Source organism: Strix aluco, chromosome 14, assembly GCF_031877795.1.
Source record: "Strix aluco isolate bStrAlu1 chromosome 14, bStrAlu1.hap1, whole genome shotgun sequence".
NCBI lineage: Eukaryota > Metazoa > Chordata > Aves > Strigiformes > Strigidae > Strix > Strix aluco.
In genome coordinates this window covers 20,934,309-20,952,831 of record NC_133944.1, presented here as the reverse complement: position 1 = coordinate 20,952,831, position 18,523 = coordinate 20,934,309, and the positions used below count along the sequence as shown (strand labels likewise).

At 45.5% G+C, this 18,523-nt stretch overlaps 1 protein-coding gene across 1 annotated transcript; it reads right to left on the bottom strand.

The window, feature by feature from the left end:
- Positions 1-5,150: 5,150 nt before the first annotated feature.
- B3GNT9 (UDP-GlcNAc:betaGal beta-1,3-N-acetylglucosaminyltransferase 9) lies at positions 5,151-17,312 on the bottom strand. Its single transcript, XM_074839904.1, has 3 exons — positions 17,007-17,312; positions 9,384-9,426; positions 5,151-8,573 (listed from the first exon to the last, which is right to left on the bottom strand). The coding sequence occupies exon 3, from the start codon at positions 8,507-8,509 to the stop codon at positions 7,262-7,264; it is 1,248 nt and encodes a 415-aa protein (XP_074696005.1). The 5' UTR covers positions 8,510-8,573; positions 9,384-9,426; positions 17,007-17,312; the 3' UTR covers positions 5,151-7,261.
- Between the last annotated feature and the right edge of the window lie 1,211 nt (positions 17,313-18,523).

Genomic DNA, 18,523 nt, shown 5'->3' with positions numbered 1-18,523 from the left:
CAGGGTGTAAGGAATGGGACTCCTGTTTCCATTCGTATTTCTCCTGCACTGCCTGTGTAATGCAGGATAGAGCACTTAGCTCTCCCCCTCTAGCATCCTGCAGTTTTGGAATATAAAACAGCCTTGCCTAGTGCTTGGCTCAGTGTGCTCTTGGAGAAGTTTATGATCTCTGAATTGAGATGGTGTGCATGCTTATGCTTGTTACTAAAATTACAACAATCCTGCTAATAAATTAATTTTAATTAATCCTATTCTAATAAAGGCTCCAGATTAGCTGCAGGAGGAGATAAATTCTTGATGAGATGATTTGAGCAGTGGCTGCGCAGATGCTACCAATCTATGCTTGAGAGCAGGATTCAGCTGAAATTCTTCAGAAGTGTGAGGTCAGGACTGCTGCTGTAGCATGCACCTCAGGATGGCAGCAGCTAAGGTATTTAACAGCTCCAGTGATTCCCATCTTCACTTGTAATGCTCTGGTGAGTCAAAGCAACTAAAACAGTATAGATAATGAAGTGTGCTCTCTTAGCAGCCTAGACACTTCTCTAGGTCAGTCCATCTTGAAAAGTTCTTCTAACAGGCAAAAATTAAAGACAACTTTGCATCTTGCTGATGGGCTGAGCACAAAGCGTTGGACTTATGGGAGAGGCAAAGCTATAATGCAGAGCAGCTCTTCTGGATTTCCTGGCACTTCCTTTGTGATTGCAGCTGGTCACAGCTCGCTTCTCTGAGAAGTTTTGATTTACTTGTGGCTATTGGGGATAAGATAAGCCAAGCTGCTCCTGTGCTGATGCATTAGGGGAGCTGGTGTGGAGCCTTAAGGACTTGCTGGCATGAAAAGTTTAGGACTGGGTGGGGGGACTGATGGCACTCACCAGGGAATAGAGGAGTTCTGGGGGTGAAGGCAGCATGGCAGGAGGGAGTGCGGGGACAAGCCTGTTCATCTGAACCAAAAGCTGTTCCTTGCAGAGGGGTGCTCATGGTGCAGCGCTGTGCCAGCTCCAGCTCTGCTGGGCAGGGCGCAGCACCTTCCCCTCCCAAAGGAACTGGGAGATTTGGGCTGTGTCAGATCCCATCTCAGCAGGTGCCCTTGTTGGAATTACATATGGTTTGATACAGATCCTGCGTGTTGGCAACATGTGCTGGTCCATCATTTTGGTTTCATATGATAAAACTGTTTGTTTGATACAACATTAAGTACAATCGCATTTTTAATAAAACACGTGCATATGATCCCATTTTGAGGTGTGCCTTTTTCCTTTGTATAGACTAAGTTTGTGTGTGTGTATGTGTGGTTGAATACTGCAGTATTTTCCACAGTATTTCATTTGTTTACACTTAATAAAACTGATTCTTGTGCTCTTCTTTTTGGAGATGAAGCTGATATTTCTTCACATATTTTTCAGGCCTGCAAGCAGTCCCTGGGCTCCTGTGAATATTACAGGCACTACTATATAGATCAGTGCTGCTGTGTAATACTAGAACCCTCTGTTCCCCATAATGCAGTTCCTGTCAAGAAAACCCAATTCTCTGTTGCCAGGAACCGTCACACTTCTAATGCTAAACAGATTTTTTTGCCGAAATAGTAATTGGGTGGTGTGTGAGAACTGATTCATGCACTCATGATCGTTCATATTCCAGAACTCCATCAAACCTGTTTAAAACTAAATCTTTCCCACGGCTCAGGATTGCAGCAAGATGGTAATTCACGGTTGTCAGGGGCTGGCTGGAGGTTAGGCTGCAGCTGGCGTTTTCCAACGGGAAACCGAGGGTGGTGGTGCTCACTTCCCATTGACTTTGTTGTGGTGTTAGAGCCTGTTAGTCACTTAGCAGCTCTGTTAGGTTTTGTGTTTGATGGCTCCAAATGTATATGAGAGTCAATCTGCATGTGTGAAGCTGTGTGGCTCTTGCTTTGAAAGAAATGTCCGTTAACTGTAGCTTGCTTCAGAGTCACTAAGGTGTCCAATACGCCAGAATTTCACATGAGCTGGTTGTGGTTTATACGTCTTTGAATTTAGAATAATTTTTGGTGTTGTGATGCAAAAAACGTTATTCGGTGCTAGCTCTGCAGGTACAGTTGTTCCATATCAACTTTTGCCCCATAAACACTTTTTTATTGTACCTCCTTTACCTTGATTGCACCAACACAAAGCACCCTCCTTTCAGGCTGACCCCATCGGACATAAGCTGACACAGCACATGTAGCCAAATGTATTACTGTGTGTGTTTGGGGAGTTAAAATACAAATTAGTTCTGGTTGGCTCTTTTCATTTAAGGTATGGCCCAGGATGTTTCAGATAAGGTAAGGTTGGAGCAAAATAAGGGGAAATTAAAACTAGAGTTTACTGAAGATACAACTCTTAGCATTGAAATAGGACCGCAAGTTAATGAAGCAGGAGCCTTGTTCAAGGTCAGGGTATAGCCAGTTCACTGAGTGAACACTGCACCTATGAAGGGATTTGGTTTTGCAGTGGTGTGTGTGTTACTTTTAGGGTTCAGATGAAACTTTAAATACTATATTCTCTACTTATGTGAATTTTCACTGTAACTAATAAAGTCATCGTGTTTAAATGTTTTATCTACCAAACCTTCTATCAAAGGCTTTTGTTTTCTTTATGGGGATTCCATCAAGAAAAATCATTCCTTTTCGTGATCTGGGAACACTGACCCCTTGAAACAGCAGGAAAGGTAATCTGGAGTTTGCAGAGTAGGTCATTTACTGTGGTGTGAGATACCCTTACAGCAGTAACTTTTGTTCTGAACTAGACTGGAATGATTCAACGTAACCTTTTCTCTTTCATACCTTAATTAATTCCTCTTTAAATGTTACCAGTTTGGTCATTTTAAAGTACTGTATATTGCAGTTTTGGAAGCTGGTTTTAAGTGCCTTAATGTTTCACACCTACACTACATATTCCACTTAGTGCGTAAGTCTCATTCCAGTATTAATATCCTTCAGAGACATTTAGTTTAAATACCAATCACAAAAAAAGCCCTGCATGATTATGTAATGTGCAGTCTAATCAACTAAGTAATCAAAACAGCCTGAATCACTGCATTCCCTTTTCACCTCTGCTGGTCTTTCTTAGAAAAACTGAAGCCCTGAAATCCTGAGTTTACCCTGTTCCTTGCTGAGTGACTGTTGCATCCACTAGTATGGAGGCTACTAAGATTATTTCTTCTGCTTCTATGGCCGTAGAGAGCGTTTGTCTTAATGTGACTCCTTTATTCCCACCCAGCTCAGTCAGTCCCCTGGCGACAAGGCAGTCATCGTGGACCTGTGTTATTTTATGGTTTTTTTCCCTGGTCTGGGCACTCGGCTTGACAGCAGATGGGCTGGGAAGGGGAGAGAGAAGATCCGTCAGCTGGGTTTGGGTGAATTGGAGAGAGCGTTGGGCTGGTCAGGACTGGTGGGGGAGCTGTTTGCTGCTCTTGGAGAGACTCAGATGCACTCGTCCTTTGGGGTTTAGTTTCCTCTCTTATTTCTCAGTATGGTTTTCTTACTGACCATAAACCTAAAAAAATCATGAAAAGTTGGATTTAAAAGTTTTACCTGTTTTGACAAATGTCAGTAGAGTTAGTAGCATCGTTAGGGGAATGTGGTGGGCTGATGAGACCTGCAACTCCAGCTGAAAGATACAACTCGGGCTCAGCAGTTCAAACAGCTTTGGGGTAGACTTCCCCCACCCCCCGGGGATGTTCTCCAGGGAATGTTCTCGGTGCTAATATTTGGTGAGGATTCTCTGAGCCGTTTGATTATTTTGTACTGTTTGATTTTGCAGTTGGGGTTTGCTTCTGAGAACCTGCTGTAAAGATGAATAATTAAACTGCAGACAGGAAGCACAGTATTTTAACACTCGGTTTCTTCAGAGCCATCCTTGGCTTTCTTTTTTATGATGTCTAAGTCAGCAGTGGCCTGACTGAATGATGGATCTTGGCATTCTCTACCAGTTTATGTGTTCAGAGATGCATCTGGAGGTGCTGAATGTGAGGTTCAAGCCAGCTCTGCTCGTTATAGTGACCAAATCTGGCTACTTATGTACAGTAGGAACAAAATTTGACTGTGTGTGGATCCCTGGGATTCAATAAAACCTACTGTACTGTATTAGCTTCAGATGTTTATGTCTGTCTGGAGGAAGTCTGCTTGCTTTGCTTGCTACTGGTGGAATCCACTTAGGATGTTTTTATGTTTTGTTTTCTCATCATGGGTTAGTCATGAAAAAAATTGCCAAGCAAGGCTTTGTAGCAAAACCCTGACTGGTGCATTGATTTAGCCAGTTAATAAAAGCTGCTCAGAATGTCATTCTGAAAGGGATGGGTTTGATTTTCTGAGATGCATCAGAAAGGTCGGTAGAGGGTCCTTCCTGCCAGCTCTCATACGCACCTAGGGCTTTAGGATTTTCTGAGAAGACCCCCATCTTTTAAGAAACAATCTCCAGCTTGGGTGAAGTCAAGGACTTTTTGCCTGCTGTAGCAGTAAGTAGAATTTAATAAACTGCAGAGGGTGCAGCACTGCCCTCCAGCATTTCCCCAGTGCATTACGCTCACATATGGGGTCTGTGAACTTCCAGCTCAACTACAGAAGCAAATGGAAACTTTTAAACCAGGTCAAACAGGCCATGCAGCAGAGGCTGGAGAACAAAAGCAGATGTATCTTTCATTAATAGATGCTAGATTTAGTATTCATTGGATAAAAGAAATGAGCTATTCCATAGACTAAGACAACGGAGGTCTAGTTTGCTCTAGTTCTGTTTCTGCCAGCTATCAGAGTCTGTGCTGGCACAGGTGAATGTTGAACAACAACTTTGATCTGGGACAAAATGCACTTATTAATGCTGTATTGTGGGTAGATTGCAGATCTGAAGACATTATAGAGGGAGGAGCCAATCTCTGTGCATCTCTAAGCTTAAAAGGAAGATCTTAATAAGGGCTGCTGAACCTGACTTAGCTGCCTTGTAGGAAATCATAAGGTAAGCTGTGTTTATTTTTCTATCATTACCGTTAAATTAAGTCCAACATAAGGGAAGATTTACCAAGTTATCCAAAGTAACGAATAATGTATTTTTCATGTTGCTGTCTACAGGAAAAATACCTGTGGTGTTAGTCTTACGTGTGTGCAGATGTACTTGACTGACTCATTCTGACAAGTAGAGGCATGTCTGCATGCTGTCTTTTAATTATGGTATAAATAATTTCCCAAACTGTAAACTAATCACAGGTAATACATTTCTGTACAAGCTCATAAATACGTAAGTTTCACACATGTTAGCAGATAAGGGAGTGACTGGCTTTCTCCCACCAGCAAGGCTCTGGCTGATTTTCACACTCTACAGAGCACCTTGTAAAGCTCACGTCAGCATTTTGTATTTCAGGATTGCATCTTGAAAATATCCAAATCAACGTATGGTCTTTTGATTTCTATATAGCTGACCTTTCCTTGGAAATACATTATTGTAAGGCTTAAACTCTTATGATGAAGGTAACATGTAAGACTGTTGTTAAGCGTTTACCAATAGATATTACCAGCTTGCTTTCCTCCATGTTAACAGTTAATACGAGTACTGAGCCTGGACTACTGCTGGGTGGGAGGCAGGTTATACCCAGATATGAAATGCAGTTGTGCTGCAGGCTCTGATCAAGGGAAAGCAACTTCCTGGACATTTATGACTGATTGTAGTTTCCTCTGAAGCTGTGTGTACGTGCCCTCCTGAAGAGGGATGACATCAGGGGTTCTCTGATGGATAGGAGTTTTGTTGAGGGGGGGAAAAAAATCGCAAAAGAATTAACAAACACAGTAGCAGAGGTGAATTCAGGCTCTTTGCCCCATGAATTTCATAGTGCTTTAACCCCGATTTAGAGGAATTTACTTCCTCTTTGATGTCCAAGAAAAGGATGTTCTTTTAAGGTAATCTGCTGCTGGAAAAAACAAAACACTTCAAAGTATTAACTATTCTTTGAAAGACTAAGCAATCCAGTGTTCTTATCTGACGATTAGAATACTTAAGAAGTTACAGACTGACTGAAACTTGGAAAGCCCAGCAGAAGCATTGCTCTGTGCATTTGTTTTCTTGCAATAAATTTAGAAAGGCTTTTATTCTGAAGCCTTTTTGTCTGAAGACTACTTTCTCCCTTCATGTGACACCCGCAGTGATACGAAAAGCCTTGGCTACTCTTTGCAGTTGACTGTATGCCAGGCAAGAACACTGAGGTCTATAGAAACCAGCCCAGTCCATTGACAAGTTTTCTTTTGGTTTGAAGAAGCTCCCAAATGTGACGCAAGCAGCAGCTCTGTGTGGTTTTACCCTCACGAGCGAAGGCCGAAGGATGTCTCCAGATGCAAACCTTCTGAAGATCTGGATTAGATGGTGAGAGAGATCAGATACCGTTGGATGACTGAGTTTTTGCTGAGTTCCAGTCAGCACAGTGTAGAGAGCCTGAGCTCATGCAAGTGCCAAAAACTGGTCCCTTGAGTCCTGAGTGTGTCAGTGGAGCAAATATTTAAACCGAGGAGTTACGAATAATGAAAAATCAAGACTTGGAGAGATCAACTCAAAGTTCTTCTTGTCCTTTCTTTAAAGGCCCTTTGGAAGTCTGCCCCTTCCCAGTTATCTACTTACCTGTCCTTTGCTCAACCAGCCATGCCAGCCTCATCATCCAGTTTGTTTTATTGTAGGCCGCCCTATCTGCAGCGTGTAGGACCCCATTTCAATAGCTGTTAGTTGTTTCATTCTTCTCTTCTTAGGAGGCCTACAGAAAGCACACCAGGCAGCAGTGAGTTGATTTGAGCATACAGTAGGTGACTTGATTTCCTTCACTCTAGTTACTGTGTAGTTTGGTCATTTCTCAATGAGTCCGAGTCAAGGTAACAAGTTGACAACAATCCCTGTGCTCATTGGCGTCATCTCTTACCCTCTATCTTCTTTCATTTCTCACATTTCTAACAATGAAAAATCTCCAAGGACTGCATCTTGTGATGTGCTTTTATCCATTGGCCCACTAAGCACTACTATAATTCTAATAAATAATAATAAATTAAAGATACTGTTATGATTATTTAGACTCATTAATGGAGAAGGACCTACACGGTGTGTGTGTGCAAATGTCGAATTTCGGCAAATTCCTGTAATAGTTTGTCCTCTTCTCTTAACATTGTAAATAAGGTGTGCTAGAATACTTCTAAAGTTGGTTCATTTGGCTCTAACAGTTCTGGGTTCCCTTTCTCAGCTGGTTTGTGATGTGTTTCTGCTGCTGCTGTCTGCCTGCATTATCTGAGGGGTGATGCCTGTGTTGTTGTTTGAGCTTTCTTTTTCCATTGGAAAGGCTTCTTCACTTGCTTCTTCTGAGTGCAGGAAAGACGTGGGCTGTGGAGCAGGTTCCACATTAGCCAGATCTCAGCAACTTTCAGACTGTGAACTACCATGAGATCTTTGTAAAAACAAGGGTCAAATGTTTGTAGGTGTGGGGCAGCAGAAGGCTTGACAATGCCAAAGGTCTTGAATCCTTCATGCAGAATGGGTTTGAGATTGATTCTCTGTAAGCACATGCCCAAGAAGACATCATCGATGGGGAAGAGTTCCACCTCTCTGCAAGCTCTAGAGAGCTTCCTCATGGTGCGGCTGGACAGCAAAAACCCTCCTCCTCCTGCATAAGCTGGATAGATGCTTAGCCCGTACATGGTCTCTGGGATATAGTATTTGCTCTTTCGGACACGGATAGGGCGGGCATTGTAGATGATGTCCCCAACAAAGAGGTCCTCAGTGGGGTCATGTCTCTCAAGGAAGTCAACAATGTTCTCGACGTTGACAAAAACGTCGGCATCACCTTTAAAAATAAATTTCACGTTGTGACAGAATTCAGCAGCCCAGTTCAGGAAGTGGATCTCCTTCAGGGTCAAATTGAAGAAAGTGTCCATGAAGTCCCAGAGTAAAATGTCCCGGTAAGTCTGACTCTCCTGGTGGATCAGGGTCTCCCATGTCGCAAGCAATGTCCTATTCTTTGGTGTTCCCAGGAGGAACACTCGCTGGATCTGCTCCCCATTCACCAAACCCTCTCTGCCCCAAGTTTTCCGGACAATCTCACGTCTGTCAAAGTCTTCAACTACTGATTTGATAGCAATGAGCAGAAAGGGACCTCCAGGTGTTTTCCTGCATTTCTTGGGCTGGTTAATGAGGAGATTGAAGTTCCTGTTATCCTTGTTTAGGAGATAGCTCTTGAAGTTGAAGGCAGAATCAGTCAACGGGGGTGGAGTTGTAGTTTGGACCTTTTTGTTGGCCTCTTCTGTTCGTCTAATGATAGGAGTTACTTGGGGTCTGGGTACCTTTGCCTCTGCTGGCATCAGTTTCCAAGGTGCTCTGAGGTCAGATAATATTTTTGGTGTTACTGAAGGCTTCTTCTGTGTCGGTTCCTTGTTTCCTACCGGGACTAAATGTTCCAGCTGGGAGTAGAGTAAAGAGCAAAGCGCTACCAGCAGGAAGAGGGTACAGATCGCATCCCCTTTGAGACGAACTCTCATTGTCTCTGCGGTGTTTCTAGGACTCTTAAAAGCTGTGTCTGAGCTGCCTGTCACCAATGTCCATCTGTAAACAAACATACGGTGTGTCAGCAGTGAGGATTCAGCAGCTCTGAAGCATGCAGGCAAATGTGCATTGTACTCATACAGACACCGAGACACGTTAAGGACCTTGCCAAAAGGCACACGGGTTGCAAAGCTAAGGCTGATCCTAGTGCTCTGCTCTGCGACTCGGTTAGTTAAGTCACCCAGCAGTCATCCATCATCCTGAAAACCACTGCCTAAGCACAATGTGAAATCAGCCCTTCCTCCCACATCCCTCTGCCGAACACATTTTGCCATTTCAGAGATTGCACTGCTTTGGGAAAAACAAGGTGGAAAATTACGAACAATGCCATTCTTCCATAAATCATTAGATTTTTTTTTCTCTTTTTTTTTTTTTTCCCCCCTAACGTGGTAACTGTTTCTTGCTGCTTTTACCCTTTTTGAATCTAAACGGGGAGGAGCAGAGCTGGCTTGTGAAGGGCAGACTTTTCAGCAGCAGTGCGTCGCTGGCGTTTCCCTGCACGTAGAATCAGCTCTCATAAACCGACTATGATTTGTGCCTTCAGAATGAATACGTTAGGCACGCTCTCAAATGCACATAGGGCCTTTTTGCTGCCAGTAATCTTTATAAAATATTAAACCATTATAAATAACTTCCATTAATAAGGTTACAAGTGGCCACGGGTGTTTTGCCTCTGCCAAATCACCCGAACCAGTAAGCAAGAGGTGAGCAAATAAATCCCAATATGCAGAAGCAAGGCAGAGCCTGGTGTTATTTACACGTGATAGATGAAGCTGCCTTTTGAAAGACAAGATTCGATTCCTCACTTACGCTTTTCCCAGAGATTTTCTGTCTCATTCAATCAGTTCTTCAACTGCAAACAAAAAAAAAAAAAAGAGTAATACAAGGCAGAAAGCAGCATGTAACCATAGTTCAGGGGAAGAGCTGCTCAAGTGTCTGCAGCTGCAGCAAAGGCAGGTCCTCTCATCACCACCATACGTGCAGCCACGCTGTTCCCCACAACGGCTGACAAACGAGTGGAACAGAGGGGACCCGACAGTTGCTCCGGGCTCCCGGAGGAGGCAGGTGACAGTTGCAATCCCTGCAGTCATTAGCAAGGAGCATGTTTCTGGAAGTTTAGCCCCACTCAAAAAAACTTTTCCACAAGTGCATATAAGCATTTTGTACATCCACTGACAGTGTTTTATGCTGATATGTGATTTACAGCCCTATCTTGCCTGTGCTGTATTAGCAGGAGGTATTGTTGAAGGTATTACAGTTGTCTGTCTTGAATTAGCTGAGATCATATCCAAAAATTTCTTGAGGGAAAGCTGCCTGGTTGTACAGCAGTCTGCCTTCACTGAGGGAACGCTCCTCACGAAGGACTGAAAAGGGTGGAAGGAGCCAGTGCTTGCAGCTTCCTACGCAATTTATTGCTGTGGTTTGGGGTTTTCAGCATTGTTAGCCCACGGAGCACACAGGTGGATGCTCAGCCTCCGGTCGAGCCCTGTAGCCACCTTACCAACTCAAACATCTAATGGGGCAGCAAAGTGCTTGGCAAGAATATTGTTACTCAGTGTGATTGTGACCTAAAACAGGACCCTCTTTACTTTGGTGGCATCCATTTTCAGCAAACCTTTCTTTCACGGTCGTGGATTGGATGACCTGCTAATTGTTCATTAACCATCAATTTTAGATCATCTATAATATTATGGTTTTGAAGCTCAAAATTGGACGGTAATTCTGAAGTATTAAAATAGTGGCACAACATTACCTCCAGATGCTGTGGGATCTAGGCAATATTTCAAGACTTATGACAAAGCAAAATTAATAAACCAGTTGATTTCTTGACCAGCCCCTTTAAAATTCTTAGATGCATGTTATCCAGACCTCATAATTTTAAAATATTTTGCTTTTTCTTTACTGGTTAACTGCATGTCCAACTTACTGTTGTAATGGAGAGTATTTCACCATTATGTGGTATCACCTATCTTTTCCCAAGTGCAGCTCCAAAATATTTACTGACCTAGTCTGATTTGTATCCATTATTTCTGAAAACTTTATTTTAGCAAATGGCTTATTCATGCCTTTGTGTAAGGCTTTTTGCATTCCCAGTGGATATAAAATTATTTCCTCCTTGTCCTGATGACCATGCTTTTTTCCTCAGGCCTTCTTTCTTGCCATTTTCTGGCCTCCAATAAAAAAGATTCCTAGGTTTTCCTGTTCCTTTCACTTCTTTCCGAGGCTAGGCAGATGTTTTAATCAGTGTAGCTTTGATATTAATAGCAGGGTTGTAGAATGTTCTCTGATCTCTTGTAAATTGCTGTTAAAATAAGGAGAAGCTGTTTTCTGTTTGTTCTTTCTGCCACATGACTTGGCTCATAACTATTTTCAGCCTCGTGAAACGGTCCCTCCTTAACACATATAGGGTGTTAGTTTGCATTTTATGTCTGTCATGTGCAAATTACTCTTGGTGAGTCCTGACTGCAGTGCTCTGCAGCAACCTGCTGTGTTTCAGGTCTGTGCTAAATCATCCTTTATCTGTCAAGACACAGTTTCCAGCAGGCTTTCCCTCACGTTGCTTTCAATAATTTTCCAGAAGCTCCAGGGGTATGAAAGGATGGTCCCACTAGACCCAAGACATGCCATTGAACTGGATCCACTAAGGAGGAAGAGTCTGTCCCTCTTCTGCTCATGATGAGCAAGAATTTTTGCTGAGTGCTATTGAGATAACTAAAACAGGGATCCTGTCTCAAAAAGCTCATAAGGACTAAAATTGAGGCATTTTTGGTCCTTCTGTTGTGACAGGAAGCTTTATTGAGGTGCTATGCAGCTCTGTGCACGCAGTCTCCGAAGCGAGTGGGAGATGCGCAGCCCCTGGCGGGATGGATCCTGATAGCGTTGGGATGTTTGTGTATCTCCCACTGTAATAGCCATTTTTTTTTTTCCTTTTCTATGCAAAAGTTTGATCTTATTTCAGCTGCCAGGCTCCAGATGGTAATTAAGGTGCTGGATGAAAGTCCTGGCTCTTTCTTGTGTTTAATTTTATCAGCGAGGTTTTGGAATAAAATGTGTGTGTCATGAAACTCATAATTTCCATGACTTACAGATTTATCCTGCCAGCATCTCAGAATCTGGCAATAAGCGCCCTTGAAAAAGCCAAGAAAAACCCTGAATTGTTACAAGCCTGGGCTGATAGCCCGGATTGTCTTCTGTGTTTTCATTTATTGAAAGAAAAGAATCTGAAATAGTGATTTTCATGCTGAAATAAAACAGTTCAGTGCTGAATATAGACATCTAATTTTCAGAAGAAGTCGCCAGCCCTTGAAGTGAATCCTTGATCAAATTATATGGATTTTCCAGTCTTTTCCTTCTTTTGAAGGAAATACCCATGATTATTACACAGGTTTAAGCTCTATCCATGGATGTCAGTGTGGGAAAAGCTGTCCTGTTCCTGAATTCAGAGGGATTGATGATTCTGGCAGACGCTCCGATATGTCCTAGAGCCAAAAAGATTATTCATCCACCTCGACACCAGGAGGAAAAAAAAAATAAATACAGGGCTATCAAAGCAAGCAGAAAATATCTGATGCCAAACAAAAGAGAGATGAGCACAGCAGAGCGTTTCTCAGCACAGCATCTCACTGCGTGGCCGCAGCCAAGGCAGACACGCCTCTGCTCCGTACGCCGCCGTGGGGGATCTCCATCCAGCTTGTGAAACAGAGCTGGGGTTATAAAACTGCTGCATCACTCGGTGCCTCGGGGAACTGCCAGGGCTGCCTCCCGTGTCCTCCAAGCTTGGAAAAATGGGCAGTTGTCCCTCTTGGTGTTGGCTGTCCAGGGATGGCTACAGGGGGATCTGAAGTCCAGCTTGAGCAGGTCTGACTGGGACAGTGCAGTTTGCCCCAGCAGCGGGACAAGGCGGGTCCTGGGGAAGGTCAGGAGTGTTGTGTGCTGGGCTGTGAGCACCAGCAGTGTTAGAGAGCTGAGCTGGGCTGTAGGAAGAGGCTGAGTGGTCCCACAGCCGTGGGGTGGCAATGTGGGGAGTCTGTACGTAGGAAACGTGCTGGAAGGACCAAGGGGTCCACAGCCTGCGTGGCCTGAGAGGCAGCAAAATGCTCGAAAGCTAGAAGTGGTCAGAGTTGAGCACAGCACGCTGGTGAGCATCCAGGCAGGGGATCTGATTTGTGCTGTTGCACGCTCAGGCAGAGGGCCCAGTCCTCCGCCTGGTTTTCATTTATTTATTTGAGAGGAGGATTCTGAAATATGGCCAAGGAGTGCTGCAATAAAAGCAGTTAAATGATGATTTTTTTTTTTTAAAGTTGCTAGTCCTTCATTCCCAGTCAAATGATGTGAAGCCTTGAGTTCATCCTGGAAACTTCCTTCTTTTGCAGCAGCTGTCACGTCTCCATCCCTTGGCACTTCTGCTCACATGGGCCCAGGTGGGGAAAAGCCTCTGGATCCTGTCCTCGAATTCAGTCAAGAGGCCTTGATGATTCTGGCATGTTGTTTTGTGCCTTGAAGAGTGGTTATTCAACCCGTCCAGCCTTGGGAAAAGCAGCTGTGAGAGCGAGGCAAGATGAAACTGTGGTACATCAAGCGAGAGGGTACGAAACACAGCAACGAGCTCTGCTGCATGCTCGTCCCAGCCCGGCCTGCGGGAGCATCCATCCACACCAAGCACGGCTGTAGGTTGTCCCCAGAGGCCACTTGCTGCCCCACTGCATGTGAAGCATTTCCAGCTCCCTCCCAGCTCCCCTCCTCTCTCCCGAAGCTGGAGCTGCCACGGGTAGATTTGGGTTGGGCAGTGGAGGAGCTGCATAGGTTGTGTGGGCCACACAGAATGTGGGGCTGTGGTTGCTGATGGAGATGTCTTATCTATTTCTCTGTAAAATGAGCTGAAGAAAGTGTTGGGGATCCAACACTGGTAGGTTCAATGAGTTTTTTGCAGTCCTCAGGGGAACTTGGAAAATTCTGGGTGGTAGGGGTGCTTTGAGGCAGTGCTTGAGGTTTTGGTTATTTGTTTTTGTTTCATGTTGGTTGAACACATTTCATGAGAACTATGTTGGGTTGTAACACCCAGTGCTGGATGCTGAGACCCAGGCTCTGGCCTGCCGCGGGGAGGTCTGCACACATGTCCCTCTCCCGCCTCGTTTCCAGCAGTATTTCCATCCCGCTTCACTCAGCAAGAGCAAATCAAGCTCCCAGGCTGCTCCTCACCTTGTGCTGCTCTTCCTCTGCCGCTGCCTCCTGACACTGTTCAGGAACCCACCAGCAACAATACCAACATACCCTCTGCCTGTCCTGCAGCTGTGTAAGACGTGTGCAGATTGGCTTTATCCTACCAGACCAGGATGCTGACAGCAAGAAGCCTGCACTGCCTGAGGCTCTGGTGACTACATCTTCCTCCCAACTCTTGCTTGGTCCCATTCTCTGAGCCCCTGAGGGTCGGGAGAGCGTTTGACTTCTGTCAGCACCAGTTGAGTTTAAATGCCTTGCTGAACACACAGACACGAGTAGCACTCTGTTTTGCGTGGGGAATCACTTGTTTTGCTTTCTTCAAGCCTCGCTGGGCTGCCATCCTTCTCTTATCCTTGTACAGAAGCCTGAAGTGAAGCACTAAGTCTAAGGTTTCAAACTCAGCTGAGTTATCTCGATATGGGTCTTGTGTAGGCAAAAATTCATCTTCATTTTGCATCACATGGGTGTCCGGGCTTTTTGGGGTACCCACAGGGAAATATGTCAGCTTCCAGCACTGGGCTTGTTCTGCTCCATACACAAAAATATGCATGAAACAACTGGGGTTTAACAGTTTGAGCTGGTTTTGGAGTGTTTAAAGGGGAAAAATAAATCTGTGTGTTGAAGCAGAAGGAGAAGCCCTCTTTCATTTCTATCTTTGGGTATCACATAACGAGTTTTATTCCTGCGTGCTTTCTTTTTTGGTTTTGTTTGTTCATTTTTTGGTTTTGTTCCGCCCCCCACCCTGGAAAAGTCAATAACCTCATCAAAGTTCAAGTGGCTTTGGTGCCAGACAGCTCCTTTCTGCATTACAGGGTGTTTGTGAAGAGGTCTTGTTTGGAGCTATAGGATTACAAAGTGATGCTGAACGATTTGATCTTCTTGACTAGAAGACAAGGCAGGCTGGAATACAAGACACCCTTCTGCACGTTGGTAAGCGCAAAGCCCTGGACAAAGCGATGTAACCAAACCAATCGCTAAGCTGCCTTACCAGGGAAAAAAAAAAAGCTCATCTCATTCAGCTGCTTAGAAGTTTTGAAGTCTATAAACAAACTGAGAATAGGCTGTAGGATTTAATTAGCTGAATGTCTTAAGAGAGCTTTCCCAGGAGTTGGGATCGTGAGCCAGAGCTGAACAAGCGCGGGGCAGAGGGGCAGAGGCTCGCAGTCTCTGTCACGCACCACGGCGCTGCTCGGTGTCACTGTCACAGCAGTGCTCCAGCCCCGTGTCCGGTGTCACTGGCACGGTGTCACCGCTGCCATGACTTGTGTTGCAGCACCTGGAGGCAAAAGCTCTGTTGGTTGAGCAAACAGGTAACAAAACTGCAGGCCCCACTCCAAATACAGTTTCCAACTTCCCTGTCAGAGCTGCTTTTCAGGCCAGCGCAAACAAATGGAAGAAATCCATGCTGTTACAGGACAAGGTGCCTTATTTATCTCTCTGCTTGCCCCAGTCCTGAAATATGTGGTTTCATCAGCTTCCCAGCTGGCTGGTCCCATTTTATTACAGTCTCTTCTGTTGGCACTGCCAGCCTCGCCTTCGCAATGCCAGTCACACGTTAGACAACTGCTTGCAAATGGCTGCTGTAGTTGCCTCCTTTTAGCTTTCACCCCGGTCAGTGAAGCTTTTATGAAGTGTACAAACTTAAAGGCAGAGAAACTGCAGAGCTGCTGTGCAAAGGCTGGAGGTAGACGCTAAGATGTCTGCTCTTGCACGCAGAAAGGAACTTGCACCGGCCCCGGCGGGGAATGGCGTGGTGCTGTGGCAGAAGGCAGTGGCGGTCATGGACAGGAGCCTGATGACCGTGGGCAGCACGGGCTGCCTGCACGACCATCCCCATGACCTCTGGGAAACGCTGGCTGCCCACACCACTCCTCCTGTCACCCTGCTGACCCGGTGGTAAGTCGCTCGTGTACACGTGGCACAGTTTGGGGACAGCAGCTCTGCTGCGTTTAAGCGCTGCAGGATGTTTTCCTGGCCCTTTCAGGGCAGGACATGCCATTGGGGCAGTGCCCGTGCAGGACTGAGCTGCTGCCAGGCACGCCATGGCGGGCCCCAGCAAACAGGGAAAACTCCAGCTCCTCCTAAGTGCAGCACCGTGTCTCTAACAAGAGTGTGCAGCTGCCTGCAAGGTAGGAGAAGGTAACATGCAATTATCTTCCGTGGGCTTAGTGGCCTCGAGATGTACTTTCCTAAATCCAGATGTGGTCTTGCGGATAGGTGATCTGATTTTCAGAATTATGGAGAGCTCAGCAGCAGAACTCATACCCTGAGCGTTTCAGGGAGACAGGCCCCTCCTGGAGCAGCCAAGCACAGGGCAAGGAACCTGCCCTCTCTCTTGCAAACATTAATTTGCCCTGGCCCTGGGAGGAGAATATAGCCTTGCAGGCTCATGAAGGGGTAACAAACAGCCCCACCGAAACAACCACCCTCCTCTCCCTGCCCTCCGCAGCTGTGGTGCTCACTGCCTCTTCAGCTGCCAAATCCTCTTCTGATCCGATAAATAATTTTCCTGATGTACCCCAAAACCCAGTAAGTGTAGTGCATTAGCATGAACATATTGTTACACCCAGACATGAACAGGAGAGACAGAAAGTCCTGACTTGCTCCACTAATTTCAAGATGATACCCAACACATAAGTTTATCAGAATCTGTCCAAGAGCTGTTAAAATGTGATCAGTAACTGCCCGTTTCACTGGGACTGAATTTTTCTCTTTCTTTCTTCATGACACTAGAGAGCTTGAAAATTCCAATGTTTTGCTCAAAGCATACAATAGTGTAACAGAGGGGGAAGATTCATGTCCTTTTACTGACAAGGAATGGCTCGTAAATGTAACGTGCCACTACTGGAACATGTTCGCAGTTGGGAGGAAACCCTGTCTCAGAGCACTGGAGGCATTGTCTGAAGAAGCCCCAAACTTTCTTATGTAAAAACAATCTAAAACACCCAAAGAGAGTTCTTTGGAAAGTGAAGTGTAGAGCAGACATAAGCAGGGCTGGAGCCTGCGTGCTCAGAGCCTGTAGCCAACCCTACTGCGTGTTAACCATCACAGTTCAGGATGCTGCATGCAACAACATTGCAAGAGCAACAAGGCAAAAAAAGAAGCTGCAGGCTGGAGGAAAAGGAGAGCAGTAAGGACAGTCTCCAGTTCACACTGCTTGCTGCATAGCTCTCCCCAACCCACCCGGACCGAACATACATAACAGATACTTACATCCCATTTGATAGCGCTGATCCTGTGTCCCCTCGGTAATGTCTCAGCAGCGGGCTGCCAAGTAGGCACATCTGGACGTAGTTAGCGTTAGACATTCCTCAGCCTTTAAGCGAAACCAAGGAAATCCTCGCGGAGCAAAGAAGCGCTCGGTCTCCTGCACTCTGGGCCGTTTTCATGCTGAAAGCCAGCAAAGTTTCCCTGCGCTCGTGTGCCAACCAGGGAGGGGTGCGTGTGCCAACAGGGTCGGAAGACGAGACGCCAGGCTCCCTCCTTGCTCACACTCGCTTACTGTAGCGTGGTGGAAGGAGCAACTGCACCAGGGGAAGGAGCTGGGTCCGCTTCCAAGTGCCTGACACGTGATCGGCAGGCTGGGGAGGGCAGATGGCCTCCAGTGCTGCAGAGCCCCACGGCCAGCCGGCCGGCAGCTCCCCGCGTCTGTCCGGCTGCTCCCCAGCACCCCGCGGGACAGGGCAGGGACGGAGGTGTCGAGGGATTGAATGCAGAGCCAGGTTGGGGACATCCAGCAGTTCTGCTCTTTTCCCAGTTAAAAACAACCACAAAAAAGGCTATTTTTTTTTTTTCTGTAAGTTTTTTCAATAGGAAATCTACTAATTTTTCTGTCTTCCCCCCCCCAGTTTGGCTTTTTTTTTTTTTTAAATCCCCTTGTGATTATTTACTTTACCTCTGCAAAGGCTCAAAATTTGAAACTGAGATTGGGTTCAGCTCAGAAGGAGTATCCACTTGGGGGTTGGTTTCTTTTTTTCTAGTAGGGAAATGATGGGAGGAGGCAGGAGCTGAGCAGCGTGGAGGCCGAAGACAGATGCGAGGGTTCCTCCCAAAACACTGAACAAAAAAAAACAAACCACCACCCACCCATTTTTTTTCCACTTAATTTGAATTACTTCAAAACAAAACACTTTTATTTGGAGCCAAATCTAAACTGCCATCGCTACCGCTCTGCCAGCTGACTGCAGCCGTAGCGCTTCCTGTCTCTGTGGCTGTTTCTTTGTCTCTGCAGTGGAAACGACGACCCTCTAACAGAGGGCAAGGGTCTGGGGAGTGCCCAGACCACGGCCCCTTTCGCGTGCAAAGTTTCTCATTTACAGTGAACTTGTCACACAAGCAGGTTTTGATCTACTCTGTTTTCACAAACACCTGACTGTTTCTTAAACATAATGTAAAAATACTTTTTTATAAAAGTGCCTGTGTTTTTTTGATGTATTTTTAATTTCAGCTCAAACGCTTTATTGAACACAACGTCACCGTGAAAAGCTGTCTCATGGATGGGTTCCTGATGAGCAACCCTCAGGCCCTGTGTGCAGGTGCTCCAGGCTGGGAAAGCCATTTATTTCCTCATGATCTGCAGCTGTCTGAAACATAGCAGTTTCTTGCTGAATAGTGCAGCTGATCAGAAACCTCGGCCGTGAATGTTACTCAGCTTCACGCTTTCCCTGTGCCAACACAAGGTACCTTTATCCTCTTCTCCAAAGCAGCAGCCCTGGGCTATTTTTCATCCC

What these genes read in the sequence shown, in the direction of transcription:
- B3GNT9 (XM_074839904.1), bottom strand. Translation starts at nt 8,509, where the DNA reads ATGAGAGTTCGTCTCAAAGGGGATGCGATCTGTACCCTCTTCCTGCTG.